This window comes from Chelonoidis abingdonii, chromosome 8 (assembly GCF_003597395.2).
Source record: "Chelonoidis abingdonii isolate Lonesome George chromosome 8, CheloAbing_2.0, whole genome shotgun sequence".
Lineage (NCBI taxonomy): Eukaryota > Metazoa > Chordata > Testudines > Testudinidae > Chelonoidis > Chelonoidis abingdonii.
Genome location: NC_133776.1, coordinates 57,323,297 through 57,345,606, shown reverse-complemented (window position 1 = coordinate 57,345,606; position 22,310 = coordinate 57,323,297). Strand labels below are relative to the sequence as shown.

Below are 22,310 nucleotides of genomic sequence, written 5' to 3'. Positions count from 1 at the left end.
TTCATAAGGCAGGTTTTCCATTCCTCGGATCATCCTAGTAGCCCGTGTCTGAACCTGTTCCAGTTTGAATTCATCCTTCTTAAATATGGGACACCAGAACTGCACACAATATTCCAGATGGGGTCTTACCAGCGCCTTATATAATGGTACTAACACCTCCTTATCCTTGCTGGAAATACCTCGCCTGATGCGCCTTAAAACCGCATTTGCTTTTTTAACGGCCATATCGCATTGGCGGCTCAGTCATCCTGCTATCAACCACTACCCCAAGGTCCTTCTCCTCCTCTGTCGCTTCCAACTGATGCGTCCTCAATGTATATCTAAAATTCTTATTATTAATCCCTAAGTGCATGACCTTTCACTATTATATTTCATCCTATTACTGTTACCTGGAGCCAGACAGATCTGGACATTCAGTGATCATTATCATGCAACAGTACGCCAATATTAGAAATGCCCCATACGTTTCCACAGCTGCTCGCTGAGTTCCTTGCACACACACATGGCAGGGACTTTTAGTTTTTAGACCTATACTCTCCACTAACAAGGAAGTTCACTGGGCTGTTTATGCTACAGATCAGAGCCATTCTTCTGGCCTTCACGTCCCTGCCTCCTCCACTACTCACATATTCCTCCTCCAAGTTCAGGATATGATCTATTGCTTCCTCCACGTTATCAGGGAGCCCGGTAACAGTCACACAGTTGGGGTCAGACGCGCCACTCTGGGGGAAGCGGATATCCACCTGGAATGCAAGGTACAGCAGAAGGTTTTAAAACGTGCACCAGCCCCGCTCAGCTGGCTCATCATTCTGGAGGTCCATGGCTAGGCTGCAGTGATGACCCCACAGGTGCTCACAGTCAGAGGGCTCGTTTGCACTGGACGATACCAAGCCCCACTGGGGAGTGTTTGGTTTCCAGTACAAGGGAGTGCTGAGCTGCAGCCCATACACAGCAGGAAGCCTCATTCCCAGCAGAATGGAGTCTGCTCAACTTGGGAGCAGGGGGATCTGACCCTTCTCCAGACACTACTGCCATTCGCTCAGCACCCCACAGCTTTGTAGTGTTGTGTAGCCCAGAGCCCAGTAGGGTGGGACTGAGCTGCTCTACCACCAGCACCCGCCCTGGGCAGAGTACCCACTTCTGCAGAGTGCTTAGATCTCTGGCAGCCAGAATGCAGGTGATTGCTCGCACTGCCATCACAACCCGCCATGCTTTAGCAGTCGCTATGATGGTGGGAGTTCTAACCACTACATCCTCAGCTATCACCTCATCTGTTAAACCACTGCTAGTGCTGCCTCACAACACTAGACTACTGGCAAAAACCAAAGGGTTCTAGAGAGCTTCCAGGATTTGCCAGCAGCTCTCAGCTTGTTTTAGACACTCTAGAGCCCCAGGAACACAGAGTGGTGCTCGAGATGCCACAATTTCCTCTTCAAAGAGGAGATTTCCAGCCTTCCCAATCTCCAAGAGACAGAAGGGAAGTGCAGGTCTTCAGTGTGGTACACAGACTCAGAGGTCTGAGCTCCCCCCAGGGCTATCAGTGGGTTGTTCATGGCAAAGCTAAAAGACAAACGCAGTGTCAATGACGTTCATAATTTCACTGCTGATCATTTCAAGAGACAGACACCGCTAAGGCCTTTCTTTCAAGAGCCCAAACAATCCTACTCCAGCCTCAGACAGGTGTGTGACCTGTTGCTTTAGGCACTGCTGGAAGGTAATCCAATAGTATAGTGAAGATGTTTAGAACAGAAGTGTCTCCTACGCTTTGTGAGGGACCCAAAAACCCAAGCTGCCCCCTACTCAGCCCCCTCTGCTCACAGACAGCTTCCATAAAGCAGCTGTGTTTTCAACAGGAAAATCTAAACCCACTGAAAGTGTTAAAGATGTAAGGGCACCACAAACACTGAATCCAACAGCAAATTCAATATAGACCATATGGGACTCCTTGGATTTTTGTTTATCAAAAGCTGCCAGATTCCCTAGTGGTCTCGCAGAGCTGAGTACCCAGGGCCCTGGGAACGTCAAACACCCCTCAGAGAGGTGCCTAAATGATAGCAAAGGTTCCTCATGGACTCCAAGCAGGAGTACCAGGAGGCCATGGCCTCATCACTTTTAAAAGCCATAAGGGTGAGTGTGGTGGAGGAGAAAGAGGAGTGAGATCAGGGAGCGGGGCCTCAGGGATAAAGGGGCAGCCCTTGGTTCGGGCACCACTGGGCCTCCCTAACACTTTTAGGAAGCTTCTCTCATCCCAGCTCCATAATCAGTGACAGGGGAGCAGATAAAGCTGTTCCTTCTCACTGGGAGGAGCCATTAAGCTCAGGTCTGAAAGTGTGAAATGATCAGATCACTGATTGTGATGGACAGGTGCCACTGACAGAGGCACCTGAAGAACAGTTGTAGCTTAGCCCTGGGAACAGCACAAAGGGAATCACACAGAAGCAGGTCTGGCAGATTAAAATCCACCCAGGCCACAGACACTCAGCATACATCTACACAGCAACTGACCACCTGTAGCTGGCCCACGTCAGCCGACTGGGGTCCAGGATGCAGGGCTATACAATTGCAATGTAGCTATTTGGGCTCAGGCTGGAGCCAGGGCCCACCAACCTGAGTATCTGCCCTGCAGTTAAACAGCCCTGTAGCCCCAGCCGACTGACGGGCCACCCGCAGGTGTTCAACTGCAGCGCAGACAGCGCCTAAGGGCTCAGTGGAGTTCTCTCACAGCCTGTGTATGGAACACTGAAGTCATGTGTCCCACCGTGGGAAGAGCTCCAGTAACCAACTGGGACTCAGACACCCTGGGTCACCATTTCCAGAGATCCCATTTTGCTCAAGGTGTGGGGGAGGGCAGGGAAGGGAGACAAGCAGGCTGCTTCAACCCATTCCCAGTTGTGGTGTCCAATCAACTATGCTGTGCTCCACCTACGCCCTGGCATGCATCCATCTACCACGTGGTCCACCTACACCCTGGCATGCAGCCCTGGCTCAGGACTAGAGTAAGCACAGGAAGAGAGCAAGGCCTGTTCCATTAGACAGACTGAGGCCTTGCCTCCCATCACCTGACTCCTGCGTCCATCTCCGTCTCAATCAAACCCACAGAGAGATTTCCTGTAACACATCAGCACTATCATCCCTCCAGCCTTTGCAGCCCAGGTCAGGATTTGTGCACAAGGCAGAAAGCATGGGCATCAAGAGCCCCAGAGTCCTGGGTTTGAAGTAGTTCAAGCTATCCCAACCATTGTACAGCAGCCCCTGCAATGGATCCAGCATACTCTCTGTGCCTACCTTGAACTCATCCATGATTTTGCGGATGGCTTTGCCCCGTGCTCCAATGATGCGGGCATGAACACGATGGTCCAACATCACATCCTCAGAGACCATCTGCTCCAGCTCACCCACAATCTTCATGATGGCGTCTCGGGCTGCCTCAGTGTTCTTCTCATAGCCAGTTATGGTGATCTGATCCTGGGACTACGAAAGTAGGTTGAGGAGGAAGTTAGAATGGGAGTTGCTGGGAGCAAACCCATCCTGGAACTGTTAGGGAGAAGTGTGACTGGAAGGCAACACTACAGGAGACTCTGGGCTGGAAACCAAAGTGTAGTGTCAGATTGGCCTGCCTGGGACAGGCTTGGGGTGTTTTTAATTTGATCAGCATTTTGCAGTGAGCAGCTGCTGGAAATGTCAGGTGTGCTCTACTCAGAGCCCAGTGCCTCTATTGTGCCCCAGAAAGTTTTATCCCTCTCTAGTCCTCACCTGGTTTTCATCATCCTTATCTGGAAACTGGATGTTGACCTCATGCTCCGTGCGGATCTGGGTGATCACTGCCCCCTTCCTTCCAATAATTTTAGGGTGGTATTTGGGGTCCACAGTGACAGTCAGCTTGAAGCTTCGCAAGGCCTGTAATGAGAAGGGAGACCCTCTCGAGCGCTATAGCAGAGTATACACCAAGGTTTGACCAATTAAATCCATTCCTATGTCAAACTTCTACCTCCATCTCTAAAGTATCCTGCCTGTAAGGCGACACCACACATTTAGGCAGATTCTGGGGGCGTTTTTTGCTTTCCTGTGACATGCCCTAGGTTGTCCCACAGTGGCTGCTCTGGGTGGAACTACCTGAACATATTTGTATGATTGCAGAGCCAAAGTAGCTGTGTGCACGTCTGCCACTGGTCTGTGCTTCTGCTGAGCCTCTGCTCATTCACCCATAGCTCCCTGCTCATGACAGCTCCTCGTTATTCTGTCCTGGAGACTATAGAGAGGGAACCCAACAGAGCAGAGGAGCCAGGGAAGATGACCAAACTGCCACACTTCACATAAAGAAGGCAGAGAATGGGACTCGGAAGCATTCCTCACAGAGCGATGATTAAAAGCTATTGGGGAGCGCTGAGACACAAGCCACTGGCCAAACCAGTTACTGCACGCCTGGTTTCACTGCAGAAAGATTGCCCCATTCCAAATGCCTCGCCTATTTGTTTAAACTAGGATAAAAACTGGACAAACCAATCACTACCTTTTCCATCAGCTCACACTGCACAGCTGGGCTATTTAGAATCCACTTGATCTTTTTAACGAAAATTACATTTGAGTAACACACAAAGTGGAGTGGCCTCTTATCATCAAGTTAGTAGCTAATGGGGCTGTAACTATCCTGCTTACAGTGCAGCAACTTGGGTTACGTGAGCTTGTAACTCAGCCTTCAAGTTCACTTGAGGCAGAAGCAAACAAGCCTTCATAACTCTAAATTCCTTATTGTAAGCCAAGGCAGCTGCCTCCAATAGTGCTGCAGAGCCCAATCCATATGAGCTTCCACTTCTCTGTCAGCTAGGTGAATGTTGCTCATTTTCACTTTACTGTCCAGGTTCAGAGGGCAGTGCCCAGCTGTCAGATGGGGGTGGGGGTCTGAAAGGCTGATCTCATGTGCCTACCCTAAAAGCTCAAATGTCAGGCCAAATACACACTATTTACAAGAGTGCATTCTGCTGCTATACATCCTCTGATATTGCTGACTCCTTTACACAAAGCTACACCACTTGGGGCAGGAGTTAGGGGGCTGGTTCTCCTAGGAGTAAGAGAGACAAGGGAGCAGGCTGTGGCACTAGGGCTTACCCGATCTTCTTGCTCAGCCTGCAGTTCCTTCACTCTCTCCAGCAGCCCAGCCTTCGCGCGGTCCAAGTTTGTAGTGAGCCCAGTGATACTGATGACATCAGACCGAAGCTCAGGGGCAGGGACTTGGATGTTCACCTAAATGACAAACACCTGCGGTCACTTTGGGCCAATGGACCCACACTATAGCCAGTCCACATGCCACCTTTTCATTGCTGGGGGAAGAACCTGAGGTTGCAACATCACTGCCATGGCCACCACCACCAAAGAACCAAAGCAAACTTAATTCATCACTGTGTGACTAGTTCTTGACTGTGCAACTGGTATGCGGTAGCTCTTGCACCAAACTAGGGAGGTTTGGAAAAAGGAAAAGGTTTGAGCAGCATGGTCCTGTGGCTACCAGTACACATAGGAATGGCCAGTCTGGGTCAAGACATAAGTCCGCCTAGTCCAGTATCTGTCTGACACTGGCTAGTACCAGTTGCTTCAGAAGAGCCCTGCAATAGGCAGATGTGGAATAACCTGCCTCAAGGGCATCAGCCAGGAGGCTGCAGAAATCAAACACTGGTGCCAGTCTATTCTAGGTAAATTCTAACTGCATCTCATGACTTTAATGGCAGAAGGGACCATCATGATCATCAAGTATGACCTCCTGCACATTGCAGGCCGTGGAACCTCACTCACCCACTCCTGTAATCAGGGTGGATTTGATTTAAAATCAAACTGATTTAAATCACGATTAAATCTAGTCTTCCTGAATAGTGATTTAATCAGGGATTTCTACATAAAAGTGCATTCTTGTTAGTAGTTATAACCTTAATACATATTCTTCACAACTCAGAGATAGATGTAGATTACATTTTTAGAAGGTACACACTATAAATTTTTAAGTGATTTATTTTTAAGAAGTTTTCAGATTAGTTTTACAGCTATATCAGAAAATGAATCATTGTCTGGTTATTTCATTTACCAAAGGTAATTGAAGCAGATAGTTCACCTCTCAATGACTTCATAAATCTCTCCAATTCAACAGGTTAATCATTAGTATTTGGAGGATTTTCTTGCCATGCTGTATTAGGAGGAGACCACCACCATACAGACATTAAATTGTTTTATTTAACTAAAACAACATTATATATTCTGGATTTTTTTTCTTCAGTAGCAAACATAATATTTTAACACAACAAGCATATCAATTTTTTAATTTAGTTAAACATTCAAGTTTTTTTAAAATCAGGTTTTTGTTAAAATAGTTTATTAAATGTTTTTTAAAAGAAAAAAAGTTAAATCAACTATGTCAGCCAGCTCAACATGAGAAACTTAAAATATTGGCTTCTGCAGCTAACTCAGTCATCTTCACCTTCATTTTCCTGTTTGTTCATAATCTGGAAAAGAAAAACAAGCTTTCCTGCTTTTTCAGGTCCCAAACGATTTCTCAGTTTGGAATGAATTAGTCCAAAGGAAGAAAATAGTCTTTCTACACCGGCAGAAGTTACTACTGTTAAAAGTGAGATCATCATTTCCACAGTCTCCGAGTCCAAATTCTTAAGTCACTGGTGTGACTTTCTTTAAAACATCAGCAAACATATATTTCTTGAATTGTTCACCCTTAGCTCTGAAGTTCATTATGGTTGGCATTATGATTGCTGGATGTCCATGTCCTCTTCTTCAGCAGTTAAGGTTTGACCCTGGTACCGAATATTTGCAAGAAAACAAGCTGGAGATCGTGCTTGTCCCATTTGTTTTTTAATGCTTGTAATTTAACTCTGTCATTGCATATTTCTCTTTTTAAGATCTCACTCAGTTCCTTCCACATTTCAACAGTGTCAGCAATAAAACTGCTATTTCCCTGAATTTTGTTCAAGGCTACAGAAATAGGCTTCAGGGTACTCAGCAAGTTTTCAACATTTCTCTTAAGACCAATGTTGAGAACTTTAGCTGTGACAGTGCCATCTATTTTTTCACAATTTTGTTCAGAGTCATCAGATTAGGCCAATTCTGGATATAGTGCTCAAAACAGTCCACTACTGAGTTCCATCACACGTCTTGTGGGAGAGTTAGCTTGGTTCCTCCCACTTTTTTCTGAGCAGCTGCTGCAAAGTGGTTGTTACAGAAGTATTTTGCAATTTCAACATTAGCTTTATTTCTGGAACACTGAAGTCTTTGGCTAGGAAGTGCATCAAATGAGCACTGCAACCGTATGTTTATTAGCTTGGGACTCTCTCCACTCTTTTCTAAATAATTTCTTCTCTTCTTGAACATATTTGCAGCATTATCTGGGAGGGATAGCTCAGTGGTTTGAGCATTGGCCTGCTAAACCCACGGTTGAGAGTTCAGTCCTTGAAGGGGCCACTTAGAGATCTTGGGCAAAAATCAGTACTTGGTCCTGTTAGTGAAGGCAGAGGGCTGGATTCGATGACTTTTCGGGGTCCTTTCCAGCTCTATGAGATAGGTATTATCGCCATATATTATTAGTCATCTGTGGCCAAGCTGCGTACTAGACATTTGAATTTTTTCCCCTACAGTTCATTATAGTTTTCACTGCTACTTGTAAGTATTCTGTTGTCTGTGCATTTCCTGATGTATCAATTGTTTCTGAAAGAAAGATATTCCTTTCTTCTGTTGTCACACAAGCACATACAAGAGGATCATCGTGGACACTGCCCCACCCATCAAGACTTAGGTTAATAATTTCACCCTCTAGACCTTTCACACACTGCTCAATTTCTCTTTCATACACTTTATCCAGCAATTTGCCTGTCATGTCTGCTCTGTTGGGTGGACTGTATCCTGGTCTTAATGACTGAACCATGTTAATGAAGTGTAGGTTCTCAAATTATACGGAAAGGAGAGTTTGTCGCATAAACAAACCGGGCAATTTTCTCATCTATTACTTCTGCTTGTAATCTGCTGGTTCTTAACACAAACTTATCTATGGTTGTTTCTGGATAATGGAGATTTTTTTTCCTTTTTGCTACAGGTGATATACTGTGGCTATGTGACATACATGATGCGACTGAAACACTATCATTGACAGATAACTCTGAAACTATAGAAAAATGATGGCGATCTTGAAGGTGGATAGTCTTCATAATCCTGTACGTTGAGGATGGATTCTCCTAAACAAAATAAGTCAATACAGTTATTTAATTATTACCACCATACTGCTCATTTAGTATTACTCATTGCATTCACCGACACTCAGTACTACTTTAAAAGGTGAAACTGTAAGAGGAAGGTCTGCCTATTTCAGTTATTTATTTTTTAATCACAACTGCATCTAAAATGATAGTACCATAAAGTAACAACTATATTTTTTTCCTCAAACATGAGAATTCAAGAATAGTCCAAAAGGAAGATAGGCAGGCCTAAAGAAAGAAGTATGAAATAAAAGTTGACCAACCTGAAGATCCTGCATGTTCAGACATGTTGCTTTCATCATCTTCAGCGCAGTCTCCTCCTGAGAAGGAGCACTTCTCATGATGTTGTTTCATTCAGGCAACCAGGCCTTGCATTTCTTTGTTGCACTGTCTGCATTTTGCACACATGCCCGTCTTACCCACAGGTAAAGGAACTTCATTAAAATATTCCCAAATTGGGTCTCTTTTACGGCCTGCTGCCATTATAGGTTTTCCCTTCTAGTGAGAGAATGGTATGGTAGATCTCAAATCAATTAAGGCTACACTCAGAAAGACCTCAAGACTTCTGGAATATGCTGCTCAGACATTCACTTTTGTTTTACTGCCTGTCCCTCCCTTCTCACATTTATCTCCAGACTTCGTCTCCTTGTCCAGATCTGTGCCACCCCCAACAATCTTCTATTCATTGAACTTTTTAAAAAACTCTGCACTTTAAGAGAGGTAGGGGATTGACTTTGTGCACACAAATTTGCATAGGGACAACAGGGTTGAGGTCTGTTATTTCTCACCTCCATATATTATTTATTTAAAAACATTTTTGCTGTTAACAAGCATGTTATCTCTGGATACACAAATCCACAGTTTGAGAACTGCAAAACTAAGCATCTCTGATGGGATCTTCTAGACTGAGCACTGAGTCCCATTGGGTAGATAGAAAGATTAACCTAAATAATCTATACAGAAGCCCCTGGAACTGCATAAGATTGTGTCCCTAATCCATGAACTATTGGAACTCATTTACAAAAAACATTTATTAATCATTACATAAATATATTGTCTCATACTATAGAATTAGAATTTATAATCCCTATTCCATGATCTCAGTTTTTTCCTCAAAAAGCATTTTATCAAAAAATCCAAATTAAAAATAAATCAGATTTTTGATTTAAACAAAACAAAACATTGATTTTTATCCACCCTGACTCTGGCTGAGTTACTGAAGTCCTCAAATCATGGTTTAAAGCAGGCATGGGCAAACTTTTTGGCCCAAGTGCCACATTGGGGTTGCAAAACTGTATGGAGGGCCAGGTAGGGAAGGCTGTGCCTCCCCAAACAGCCTGGCCCCCACCCCTTATCCGCCCCCTCCCCACTTCCCACCCCCTGACTATCCCACCTCAGAACCCCCGATTCATTCAACCCCTCCTGCTCCTTCTCCCTTAACCGCCCCCACCCAGGATCCTCTGCCCCCCACAACCCTACCCCCTATCTAACCCCCCTGCTCCTAGTCCCCTGACCCCTATCCACACTTCCACCATCTGACAGGCCCCCTGGGACTCCCATGGTTATGCAACCCCCCTGTTCCCCATCCCGACTGCCCCCTGACTGCCCTCTGGGACCCCCTGCCCCTTATCCAACCCCCTAGCCCTCGCACCCCTTACCATGCTGCTCAGAGCAGCATGTCTGGCAGCTGTGCCACCGGCCAGAGATAGACATGCTGCTGCTCCGCAGAGTGCTGCAGTGGAAGAGGGAACAGCAGGGGAGGGGCCGGGGGCTACCCTCCCTAGCCAGGAGCTCAAGAGCCAGGCAGGAGGGTCCTGTGGGCTGCCAAAGTTTGCCCACCTCTGGATTTAAAAAGACTTCAAGTTGCAGATTTAAACTAGTGTAAATGGTGGATTCTCTGTCAGTGATCCACGCCCCAGGCTGCAGAGGAAGGCAAAAAAACCCCAGGGTCTCTGCCAATCTGACCTTGGGAAAAATTCCATCTGTACCCCAATTATAGTGTTCAGTTAGACTAAGCATGTGGGAAAGATCCACCAGGAAGATACCTGAGAAAGAATTCTCTGTAGTAACTCAGAGCCCTCCCCATGTAGCGTCCTGTTTCTGGCCACTGGGGATTTTTTGCTACTAGCAGTCTCTGATGGGACTTCCTACAATGGCATATGGCCGATCACTAGGGTCCTACTAAATTCATGGTCCATTTTGGTCAATTTCAGTGTCACTGGATTTGAAATAATCATGAAATTTCATTATTCCAGCTATTTAACATTTCACAGTGGTGTAATTGTAGGGTTCTGACCTAAAAATGAGTTGGTGGGGGGAGGCACAAGGTTATTGTGTGGAGATTGCGATACTGCTACCATTACTTCTGCACCTCTTCTGGTGGTGGCACTGCCTTCAGCTGGAGAGCAGCGGTTGCTAGCCAGCAGCCCAGCTCTGAAGGAAGTTCAACCACCAGCAGCAGCGCAGAAGGATGGCGTAGTATGGCCATGTTATATTTTATCCCAAATCACTGTTCATCTCTATGTCCTAAACTACTTTGTTTTTCAAAATTTGTCACAGAAAGATGGTGACATTTCAGAGTGATTCAGTTCAGAACCTCAGTGCATAGTCCATTCCTCCCACTCCTGGGGGAAGGGGAGAGGGGATTTAATACTAGACTCATGTTCTTATTGCAGCTTCCTAGTGGCTGAATCAAGCAAACACTTGTTGTCCAGTATCTGCCATACCAGTGGTACATTAGTGACTGCTGGGGCCATGGATTTGTCCATATTCCTGGCACTCCCAAAAGGCAGCATTCACAGCAACAGGATCTCTGGGATCCAGGGAAGGGAGGGAGACAAAACCCAGCTTACTTCAAACTCGTCCATCATTTTGCGGATTCCACTTCCTTTCTGACCAATGATGTAACGGTGAAGGTCAAAGGGCACTTCCACCTCAGTGGTGACAGGAACCAGAGCCTAGATGGGGGAAGAAGAGCACAGAGTTAACTCTGCAGAGTGTTTCTGCTGGGTAAAAGGCCAGGTTTCATAGAATATCAGGGTTGGAAGGGACCTCAGGTGGTCATCTATTCCAACCCCCTGCTCAAAGCAGGACCAATCCCCAACTAAATTATCCCAGCCAGGGCTTTGTCAAGCCTAACTGTAAAAACCTCTAAGGAAGGAGATTCCACCACCTCCCTAGGTAACCCATTCCAGGGCTTCACCACCCTCCTAGTGAAAAAGTTCTTCCTAGTATCCAAGGTAGTTTCTCCCAAAGCCTTTTGAATGGCAGCCCTGCTGTGCTTTAGATTAGCCACACCTGTTCTGAGAGGGAGAAAGATCTGGCACTTCCTGAATCCTGCAGAGTTTAACACATTTGATCAGAAGATCATTAAGCCATTGATTAGGAAAGAGACCAGGGAGTTTTCATGGGTAGGTCAAGAAGAAAGCCTAACAGCAGCAGTGAAAGCTATGAGAATGCACTGGATACTTAGAATTAACAATGGTGCCTCCTCTGGAGTACAGTGCCCATTTTCATAGCTTCACCTTAAAATACAGGGGAGGCTGAAAAGGTCCAGGTCATTAGATTAAGGATGGAAACACTTAGGTCTGGGCTCCATTAGAGTTAGGATGACTCAAGAAAGCTTATGTTAACCTAACTGTGAAAGTGTCTATACTTAAATCTTGCTCCCACCAATGTAATTGCCCTGCTATGCCAACTTAACTCCAGCTCCATGAGTGTCAGGGTCAACGCAGTGTCAGTGTAGACCCTGTAGTGCTTTTGTCAATGGTTACTGGCTTTCAGGAGCAATCCTATAAAGCCCCACACTGACAATACAATTGATACAAGCACTGCTAGTGAGGATGCACACTGCTGACACAAGAAGCAAAGTGTAGACTGTAATTACTGTGGAAGCTGTAGACCAACTTAAATTAGGTTGACTTAATTTTGTAGTAGAGACATGGCCTTAGTGATCATGAGAACTTGCCAAGGCTGGAACTAGTCAGCTTGGAAAAGGTTCGAAGTGACTTTATTGAGGAAGGATACAGAAAACACTGATTGCTCCTGTACCATGGGGGAGGGTTGAAAGGACAAGTCTTATGCATAAGCAACTCCCACTACTGCTTGGAGCCTTTAACACCTACTGGCCAGGTCAATTCACACCCACCCTGCAAGTCATTAAAGGGCAGGAAGTTTAGATGCAACAAAGGGAACCCCTTTCCTTTAGGCTACATAATCTACCTATGCCATGTTAGTCCCAGGAGGACACCAACTTGAGCAAGGCCACCTGACACCAGAGCCCAGAGAATTCAAAAAGAGCTTCTTGCTGCAGGGTACAAGACGATTACAAGAGCTGTGAGAGTCCTGCTGAGACCCAGCAGCACCACATACCTGCAGCGCCTCTTTGGCTGCCTCACATTTTTCTCTGCGGCCAGAGATGACGATAACGTCGCACTTCTTTGGGGAAGTGGGATCAGTTTCCTTAGCTTCTTTTCCTTCCCCACTCTCCTCTCCGTTCTCCTGCATGGCTAGTTCTGTGGCAGGGGCTGAGATTATGGAAACAAACAGAATAAGTATCTTCTCCGCGAGTACAGAATTGAGTTTCTGTAAGTGGTATTACTCCCACAGAGATCAGTACAAACCCTCCACCTGGCCCAGCAGGATCCCAAGGCACACAGGGAGGACGACAGACATTCACCATAAAGAAAGTGAGATTTTAATAGCATTTCATTAGTACAAGAGGTTACCTACCATCAGTGCTAACTCTGCCTTGGCTCCATCCTGGATTGTAGAGAGTCCACCATTATGCCCTGCTCTGTACATAGGAGAACAGCCTCTCTCCAGCCCAGGAAAGAATTCCTCTTATTGCCCCTTCTGTATAGCACCCTCTGCTTATTCAGCAGCAGCAGATTATTGTAATAAGCATTACACATAGTCCAGCATTGCTGTCTAAGAACCCACATTCCCAGTAGCTTTTCTTTCAGCTGTTAAAAAGTGCACAGACCCAGAATATTTCACATTGAAAGCAGCATACTCTACATCGGTCAGGACTGCTGTCTAGTTTCATGCTCTGTTCACCATCTTCAAATGGTAGGAGATCTCCCCCTCTCTCAGCCCTCCCCCACACCTTATTTAACATGTGCAGTTAAATTTAAGGCAGCCAGGAATCAATGAGCCTTGCTGTGTGCGGGGTATACATCAGAGACCAAACTTGGCAATATGTAGTGGAGCAAACAAGCCATTCTCCTTTCGCTTGAGGGAGCAGGAGAGGGATAAGGAGAGGTGGTTTGTTTAAAAGTTCTCCATCCCCAAAAGAGTTTAAAGGTAAAAGACTTGAAGTTTATAGAACCTCTACTGCTGTTTGTTGTACACCAAACAATAGCTCTCTCCTGCCATTGCAGTTTGGCCTCGTTCTTAAAGGAGCCTAAGGAGACAGAAGCAATAGTCCACAGAGAATGAGATGCTGTCATGGTTGCCCATTTTAGTGTCAGGCTTGGAGGAAAGCTAAGGACTGCACAGCTCAAAGAAGCAGTGTCCACTGGCAAGGCTCCCTCCTGCCCACATCGCCCCTCTGCAGGGAGGGACTTAAACTGCATGACTTGGGTTCCCTCCAAAGCAGCAGCACAACCCCCAGCCATCTGGGTAGCTCAGAGCAGCCACGCAACACTGAATTAGGGAGCAGCCACTCTTACAGCCTCAGCTTCCACTGAAGTAGAGTTCTCAAAGCATCATACCTGGGTTCTCCTCCCTGTCAGGGAATTTGATCTGAACACCATAGTCACGGGTGATCTGCTGAATTCGGGAACCTTTGGGGCCCATGATGGAGCGGTGAAACTTCTGGGGGATGGTGCACTCTATTGTCACCTGAGCTTCCTGCATGTTTAACAGAGACAGCAGGTGAATTATTCAGGTGAAACCTCTTGTCATGCACTCCCCTCCCACTTGATCAAAATGTGAGTCTCAAGATTTGTCATCATAGCAAGTTCATATAGTCATGTGTGTTATAGGCAAGAAGGGAGCAGAGTGGAGCCACAAGGTTGGGACTAGGGCTATCAAGCACCCTGTTAATAATAGAATACCTTTTATTTAAAATATTTTTGGATGTTTTCTATATTTTCAAATATACTGATTTCAGTTACAGGACAGAAAACAGTGTACAGTGCTCACTTTATTTTTGATTACAAGTGTTTGCACTGTAAAAAGAGTTATTTTTCAATTCACCTCATACAAAGTACTGTAATGCAATCTCTACCATCAAAGCTGAACTTACAAATATAGAATTATGTACAAAAATACTGCATTCAAAAATTAAAAATAAAATAAAATTTTAGAGCTTGCAAGTCCACTCAGTCCTAGTTCCCGTTCAGCCAATCCCTCAGACAAACAAGTTTGTTTACATTTTCAGGAGATATTGCTGCCTGCTTCTTGTTTACAATGTTATCTGAAAGTGAGGACAGATATTCTCATGGCCCTGTTGTAACCGGCGTCACAAGATATTTACATGCCAGATATGCATGCTTCAACTACCATTCCAGGAGGCACGCGTCCATGTTGATGACGAGTTTTGCTTGAAAACTATACAAAGCCGTGAGGACCGATGCATGTTTATTTTCATTATCTGAGTTAGAGACCACCACCAGAAGACTGATTCTTTTTTGGTGGTTCGGGTTCTGTAGTTTCCGTATCGGAGTGCTGCTCTTTTAAGACTTCTGAAAGCGTGCTCCATACCTAGTCCTGCTCAGACTTTGGAAGGCACTTCAGATTCTTAAGTCTTGGGTCGAGTGCTGTAGCTATCTTTGCAAAGGTACCAATGTGAGATTTGTCAAAATCTGCAGTGAAAGTGGCGTTAAAAGGAAAGTGTGCAGGGTCATCATCCGAGACTGCTAGAACATTAAATATATGGCAGAATGAGAATAAAACAGATCGGGGACATACAATTCTCCCTCAAGGAGTTAAGTCACAAATTTAATTAACAAAATTATTTTTTCGACAAGCATCATCAGCATGGAAGCATGTCCTCTTAAATGGTGGCCGAAGCATGAAGGGGCATACAAATGTTTAGCCTATCTGGCACGTAAATACCTTGTAATGCTGGCTACAAAAGTGCCATGCAAATGCCTCTTCTCAGTTTCTGGTAATATTGTAAATAAGAAGAGGGCAGCATTATCTCCTGAAAATGTAAACAAACTTGTTTGTCTTAGCAATTGGCTGAACAAGAATTAGGACTGAGTGGACTTGTAGCCTCTGAAGTTTTATACTGTTTTGGTTTTGAGTGCCGTTATGTAACCAATAAAATAAAAATAAATCTATATTTGTAAGTTGCCCTTTCAGGACAAAGATTGCACCACAGTACTTGTATGGGGTGAATTGAAAAATACTATTTCTTCCGTTTATCACTTTGCAGTGCAAATATTTGTAATCAATAAAACACACTTTGATTTCAATTACAACACAGAATACAAGATATATATAAAAATGTAGAAAAACATCCAAAATATTTAATAAATTTGAATTTGTAATCTCTTGTTTAACAGTACGATTAAAACTGGAATTAGTCACAATTAATTTTTTTGAGATCATCATGTGAGTTAAATGCGATAAAATCGAAAGCCCTAGTTGGGACAGAGCAACAATTATTCTGTCCAACACATTTCCAGAATCCATCGTACCTCCGCATCTAAGAAACAAAAGGCAGCCTGTCCTCCAAAAGCTACCCCACACCTAACTAAGAGCCACAGACGAGAACTCCATTCCCATGAGCATACCTCTCTCTCACGAGGCTCTTCGGGGGGGGGGAAGGAGGGTGGGTAACAGCTTATTATGGCATGGACAAGAGCACAGGCACTTAACCGCTGGTGAGTTGTAAGAGCCACCCTTGGGAGGACTGGTGCCAATTCGTGAGCTAGGAACCCCAGAGTTAGCATCCATTGCCTGAAGTGCTTTGTGCACCATCTTTCAGATCAGTATGTGCCAGAGTTGGGAGCAAGTGAAAGCTACTTTTTAATAAGACAGTGTTGAAAGTACAGCTCCTCACCTCCCCCAGAAGACACCAAAGGGCTGAACAGAGCAAGCCAGAAAGAGACCTAGAAGAGAATTAGGAACCCCTAACCACCACCCTTCTGCTCCTACAATGAGAGGGGAGGCAGGGACCTTGGGCGGAGGACTCATAGGCATTAAGGAATTGAAGTGCCCAGGAAACACAGCAGAGTCTTAGCCAAGAAGAAACTGCCACCCCAAACAGCTGGCTAGGGTAAGGCCAAAAGTGGATGTATATCTCCTCCAAGCCAGACCACTGGGGAGGCCAGACATTTCCTAGGCTAGGAGCTAATTAGGGAGTTACCCTGGAGATTCCTAGGTTCTGACCCAGGCTCAGAGTGCCAGATACACTATGGCAGGTCACACGGGCCCCAGGTTCCTCAGGTCAGAGACTAGGCAAAAACAGGACCTTCCACATTACATGGAGCAGGGGATTTTTGGGGGGAGGAGGGGTGGTACAGAAAAGGGACTTGTGATACATGTAAGAAATGGCTGCTTCTTATTCAAACAAGCCTGCTGGGACACACACCAGGTCCTCAATGATCTCCAGGATGCGTTTCTTGGCTGCCTCCACACAGTCCTTTGCTCCCTTGAGGGCGACCTTGTCACTCTGGGTGCCAGAGCGGGGGAAACTGACCATCACACCGCCGTATTCATCAGCAATCTCACGGAGAACCTGCCCTCTCCGGATTACAAAGTGTCGGTGGTGCTTGGGGTCCACCACCATGGAGTCCTCAACCACATTATCCTGTGGAGAGGAGACATTACACAGTGGTGTTTATTCATTGCACTCTACTTCTGGATTAGAAAAATCTCTTCCATAGCTCACAACATGGGAAACGCTTCCTGCCACCTATGCTGCAGAGAAACGCACATGGGAAACGTGGATAGAAAAACAGAAGTGAATGGAGGAAGCCTCCCTCACCAGGTTCTTGATGAGTGCCTCCAACTCCTTCTGAGCCTCTTTGACAGCCCCCTCAGTCCCCATGATGGTAATCAGCTCTTGATCTTTGTCTTCAGAGGTTGGGAAGATGATTCGGGCCCCTGTGTTATCACGCACCTTGCGGATATTGCCACCACCTTTGCCAATCAGGAATTTGTGGTACTCTGGCTTGGCACGAAGGTCCACTGTGTAACTCTTAGTTTGCTAATGGAGGTTAGCCCCCACAAGAGAACAAAGCACAAATGAGTACTCAAGAGTACATGCAAACAATTATTTCACCATCAGAATATATGGAGAAACTTGCGGAATAAGTTTGTGTACATGCACATTTGGCTAAGCATGACTAGTGTTACAATCTAGAAATCCAATATTTCAAAGTAAAAGCAAACTAGAAGCATTCTGATATCTGCAAGATCAGAGAGGTTACTTCATGTTCTCCAGACATCAGAATGTTTGCACCAGGAGAACTTGCATTTGGGAGGATGTCACCTTACTTCTGATATGCCACAACGCAATCCAGTAAGAATGCAGCAGGATTAAAATGGTACTGAGAGCAGACGGGAGCAGGACCAAGTGAGCCAGAGAACTGTTCATTCACAAGATGAGCCAGACTCATAGCAGGATAAGCCAGTTTCACGCCACTGGCCAGCTATGCAGGCTTACCGCAGCTGTGTCTCTGGCCCATAACATGACAGTACACAGCACTTTCACCAGGCAGCCATTTCCAGGAAAGTTTTGCCAATACATACATAGTGGCCAGTCATGCATCTTAGAGTAACGTCCTGTCACTTGAGACTCTAATTACATCTGTAATTATATCAAGGGATGTGAAAATATAATGCCACTCATTTGGAATCTGCAGACATGGGCTAAGGCCACAAAGGAGGGAGGAGTGAAGGAAAGTTGCCTCTCTCTGAGTTTAACTAACTCCGGTCACATCAGTGGGTTTCAATTCCAAGTGGGAGGTGAGGGGGGAAGGGCTGGAAGAGGACAACATTTCTGCTCTTTCATCCTGACTCAGAGGCATTTGAGCAAAGGGTAAACCAAACAAAAGGGTTAAGTTACTTTGCTGGCAAAAGAGCTAGTTCTTTTACTAATTTGAAAACCACCAGGATTAGGGCCTCTTGTCTTAGGAGTGGTGCTACCAGGTGTTCCGACTGCGTTTACAGTACGAGTATAATGACCCAAATGACAGGGCCCCCCTTGTATTATCCACCTCACCCAGCACCTCCTTGTGGTAAGGCACACAGTGGGAGATTGATCATACATTAAGGGAGAAGAGACTGGTTGGATCTGATCCTTCTACCTATTTGCAGGGCTCACCTTCTCCTCTGCCAGGTGCAGCAACTGTTTCTTGGCTTTCTCCACATCCTGAGCAGGGCCCCTGATGGTGACGGTATCGCTGCCAGAGCCCTCTGTGGGAAAGTGGATGTGGACCCCACCACACTCCTCCATGATTGAGCGAATGAAGCGACCTTTGGCACCGATGAGGGAGTTGTGGAGCTTTGAGGGGATGGAGACCTCAACTTCTGTGATGTCAGCCTAGGAGAAGGAGCCAGGGCATTAAAGGTTGGATTGTATGGCAAGCTGTTGGGAGGAGACTGTTGAGGTAAGGGGGAAGCAGTCCCAGGCAGTGTGTTCCTCTTCTGCTGATATCAGAATACTGAGTTTATTGGGATTTCAGTACTGGGAGATGACCACACAACCGCTTATTAAAAAACAAAATCTGAGCAAAGGATCTGGGATATCTGCCAAGCAGCAGCTGGATGTGCCAGCACATGCCAGTCTCCCAGCACAGTAACTGGCACTGGGAAAAGTATTACACACATACCCCCCCATGGCACTGTTACCATTTGGGCACAAAGAAGAGCTGAAAGAAGCATCATCATCATCATCTACTAAAAAAGATAAATGAACAATGTACATTCAAAAAGATTCTGGTCAAAAGTATGGCTGCTTTCATGAAAATCTCCACATGGAGACAAGTGGCTGCAATACATAACACTGGAAATTGTATCCTGGACTTGTCTTTCCTAGATGTTCTCAGGATTAGGCAGGTAGATTTCTTTGCCTACTTTGGTGACCTGACAAAGCTTGCTATGTTTTGAGGACACAGTTCAATTGGGTGGTCCTCAATTATCTGGGGGAGACTGGTCTCAAATTAAAGCAACCTCTGTATTAAACATTATTCTATTAAGCAGTTCAGTTGCTAGCACTGTAAACATTCAGAATTTGAACAAAAAATTTTTTTTTAAAGTTTCCTGAGTTCAGCTGTCTTTAATATGGCATTTTTAGTATCAGCTCTCAGGATTTGCAACCTAGCAAGTTGGACACGGAGGCCTGACTAAAGAAACTGCCAAGACAATTAGGCATAAAAGACAAGAACCTCTTGGGAAAGGACCGTAAGTATCTCTTGCTGAGAAGCTGGGCAGTTTGATCTTAAGCATGCTAACATTCAAGCCATGAACTCAACACAACAGTCTGGATTCTTTAAGTTTAACTACCTCCCGTATAATTAGTTTGCATCGTTTTTGTGTATTTAAGGTGAATCAAGTCACCTATGTTTTGTCAGGCCTCTGTGCTCCATTTATAAACACCTGAAATTAACCAGCAGAGTCCTGCGGCACCTTATAGACTAACAGACATTTTGGAGCATGAGCTTTCGTGGGTGAATACCCACTTCATCGGATGCTCCAAAGCGTCTGTTAGTCTATAAGGTGCCACAGGACTCTTTGCTGCTTTTACAGATCCAGACTAACACGGCTACCCCTCTGACACTTAAATTAACCAGTTCCTGTTACCAGCTCTTTTTGGATGGAGAGAATTCGGTGGCGAGCGGCTTCACAGTTTGCTCTCTTGCCAGTGATGATGATTGTCTCCGAGTTGCTGTTCTCTGCTGGGAGATCGATCTTGGTGTTGCTTTCCTCACGGATCTGCAATAAGAAACAAAATACATGTTTGAGGTTGAGCATACAGGAGAAAGTTCTGGAAGGTTAAGTTTTACTTCACCACCAAACAGGTGGGATTGATGAGTGGAAGGTAGTTGAAGGCAGAGAGAACAAAGGAACTTTGTAGAACATTTGAGGGCCAGTAGCAATGTCACCTTTTTGATGTTGGCACCTCCTTTCCCAATGATGTTCTTGTGGAATTGTTTGAAGATGGGAACAGAAATAGAAAAGCTGTTTTCAACCTTACAAAGAGAAAGAATAGAATTAATTAGCTGAGGAGATGAAGTCACACCAATAAGCTTGGTCATTCCTCACCCTTTCTATTTCTGTTAGGATTTCTTAAAACACCTGGAAAAGATCCTCTGTTTACCATTCTGCCTAGAAGGTGCCTGACTGCTGATGAAAGAAGGTCAGAAAAGTAAATTAACTCAAAAACAGACTGAAGCTATGGTTTGGGAGGTGATCCCCTTCTCACTCAGTTATCCTGGAGCCACTGGAAGAGCTGTCCCTTCATTACTAAAACATCAGCACAATGCAGGTGTCTCACCCATCTGCTGTACATTCCAAGGTTTCAAACAAAGCTCAAGTGTGATGTTAGCACAGAGTTATCCTCTGTGTCAAAACTCAAGACTGGGAGGTGGAGAAGACAACACAGGAAGCTCTCATACCAGGTCTGCCACCATCTTCTGCATGTACTTCGTGCATTTTTCCACCTCATTCTTGGGTCCTCTAAGTTGGACAATGTCGCTCTTGTGTGCTGGGTCTGGGAAGTTGATGATAACCTGCAAGAGGTGGTCACTTAATGGCAGAATCACGTAACATGCAAAGGTGCGATTGGCATAGCACAGCACAATTCCTCTGTCCCAAGAATCAGTAACCCTTCAGTAGAAAGGGTCTGTGAGTTAAAGAACATTCTCGCTAAGAAGGGACAGTCACACACAGATTGCAAATTGCAGCTTGCCAGGAGAAGCCTTACCTCTGGGAATTTATCTCTGATTTCCCGGATCCGCTCACCCTTCTGCCCAATGATGGTTCGATGGAATCTCTGCTCAATAATTAGGTCCTTGGTACGTTCGTTTTCCTGAGAACATATAGATGAAAATTATGTTTTCATCAGGATGAGTTCCATGCTTTTTATTCACTTATTTTGCTGGATGGCAATTGATCAGGGAGTTACGTCTTTCAGATAGTGCTAGTCTGGCATAGAAGATGAGTTACTTTTCAGCTTTAGGGAAAAGTAAAGTAGACTCGAACACCCATAGACAGGCATTAAATTTACTCTGCTTCCAGCAAGAGTACAGTATGGTATACAAGTGCTGGTTGTGGGGAAAGGCCACCTTTGCTCTAATTCCAGAAGTAGTCATAAGAAATGGTATAGACCAGGAATTGGCAACCTCTGGCATGCAGCTCGCCAGGGTAAGCACCCTGGCTGGCTGGGCCAGTTTGTTTATCTGCTGTGTCAGCAGGTTCGGCCGAATGCAGCTCCCACTGGCCACGGTACGCCATCCGAGGCCAATGAGGGAGGCAGGAAGCTGCGGCCAGCACAGCCCTCGCCCATGTTGCTTCCCACCACCCCCATTGGCCCAGGACAGCGAACTACGGCCAGTTGGGAGCCGCGGTCCGCTGAACCTGCCAACGTGGCAGGTAAACAAACTAGTCCGGTCTACCAGGGTGCTTACCCTGGCGAGCCGCATGCCAGAGGTTGCCGACCCCTGGTATAGACACACTGCCAATGAGGTCTGTTAGTCAAAGTCAATTCTGTGGTGCTTTCTTGCTCACCATACGTGAAGCAAGTTCCAGCAGCTCTTTCTTGGCCTGGTGGACACCTTGAGGGTCTCCTTCAATTCTGATCAGGTTGCTCTTCTCATTGTCTGGAGGGATACGCACAGACACCTTGTACTGGTCCTTGATCCTGTTAACTGCAAGAGAAGGATTTTGCTGAAACACTCATCCATTCTATCACACCTACCAGTGCAGGACTGGAATCGAGGTGTCATTACAGCAGCTCTCTTATATAGGGATTACCTGAACCCTAGGCCAGCTGCTCCAAAAGAGTGGGGAAGGAGAGGAGAACAGGGGGATTTTTAAAAAAGAGGTAGTGAGGTAAAGCTTTTCCACCTGGGAGCTCAGCAAAAACAGGATTGTCTATTGCGCAATAGA

The 22,310-nt window shown here is 45.6% G+C and overlaps 1 protein-coding gene and 1 long non-coding RNA gene across 4 annotated transcripts in view; both read right to left on the bottom strand.

The window, feature by feature from the left end:
* The window catches only part of HDLBP (high density lipoprotein binding protein), a 95,426-nt gene that overhangs the window by 10,641 nt on the left and 62,475 nt on the right, over positions 1 to 22,310 (bottom strand). For all 3 annotated transcript variants that reach the window (XM_032781463.2, XM_032781465.2, XM_032781464.2), the window contains exons 12-26: positions 21,930 to 22,069; positions 21,127 to 21,231; positions 20,819 to 20,932; positions 20,306 to 20,392; positions 20,004 to 20,135; positions 18,526 to 18,744; positions 17,185 to 17,406; positions 16,789 to 17,007; positions 13,958 to 14,096; positions 12,615 to 12,769; positions 11,096 to 11,200; positions 5,107 to 5,241; positions 3,754 to 3,897; positions 3,286 to 3,471; positions 627 to 743 (exon numbers count right to left, since the gene is read on the bottom strand). In XM_032781463.2, coding sequence (XP_032637354.1) covers positions 627 to 743; positions 3,286 to 3,471; positions 3,754 to 3,897; positions 5,107 to 5,241; positions 11,096 to 11,200; positions 12,615 to 12,769; positions 13,958 to 14,096; positions 16,789 to 17,007; positions 17,185 to 17,406; positions 18,526 to 18,744; positions 20,004 to 20,135; positions 20,306 to 20,392; positions 20,819 to 20,932; positions 21,127 to 21,231; positions 21,930 to 22,069 — 2,219 coding nt within the window. The remainder of the gene's footprint in view (positions 1 to 626; positions 744 to 3,285; positions 3,472 to 3,753; positions 3,898 to 5,106; positions 5,242 to 11,095; positions 11,201 to 12,614; positions 12,770 to 13,957; positions 14,097 to 16,788; positions 17,008 to 17,184; positions 17,407 to 18,525; positions 18,745 to 20,003; positions 20,136 to 20,305; positions 20,393 to 20,818; positions 20,933 to 21,126; positions 21,232 to 21,929; positions 22,070 to 22,310) is intronic.
* Positions 6,202 to 9,581, bottom strand: LOC142047200 (uncharacterized). The gene is made up of 2 exons (XR_012656399.1): positions 8,507 to 9,581; positions 6,202 to 8,222 (listed from the first exon to the last, which is right to left on the bottom strand). It is a non-coding gene; the product is annotated as an uncharacterized LOC142047200 (long non-coding RNA).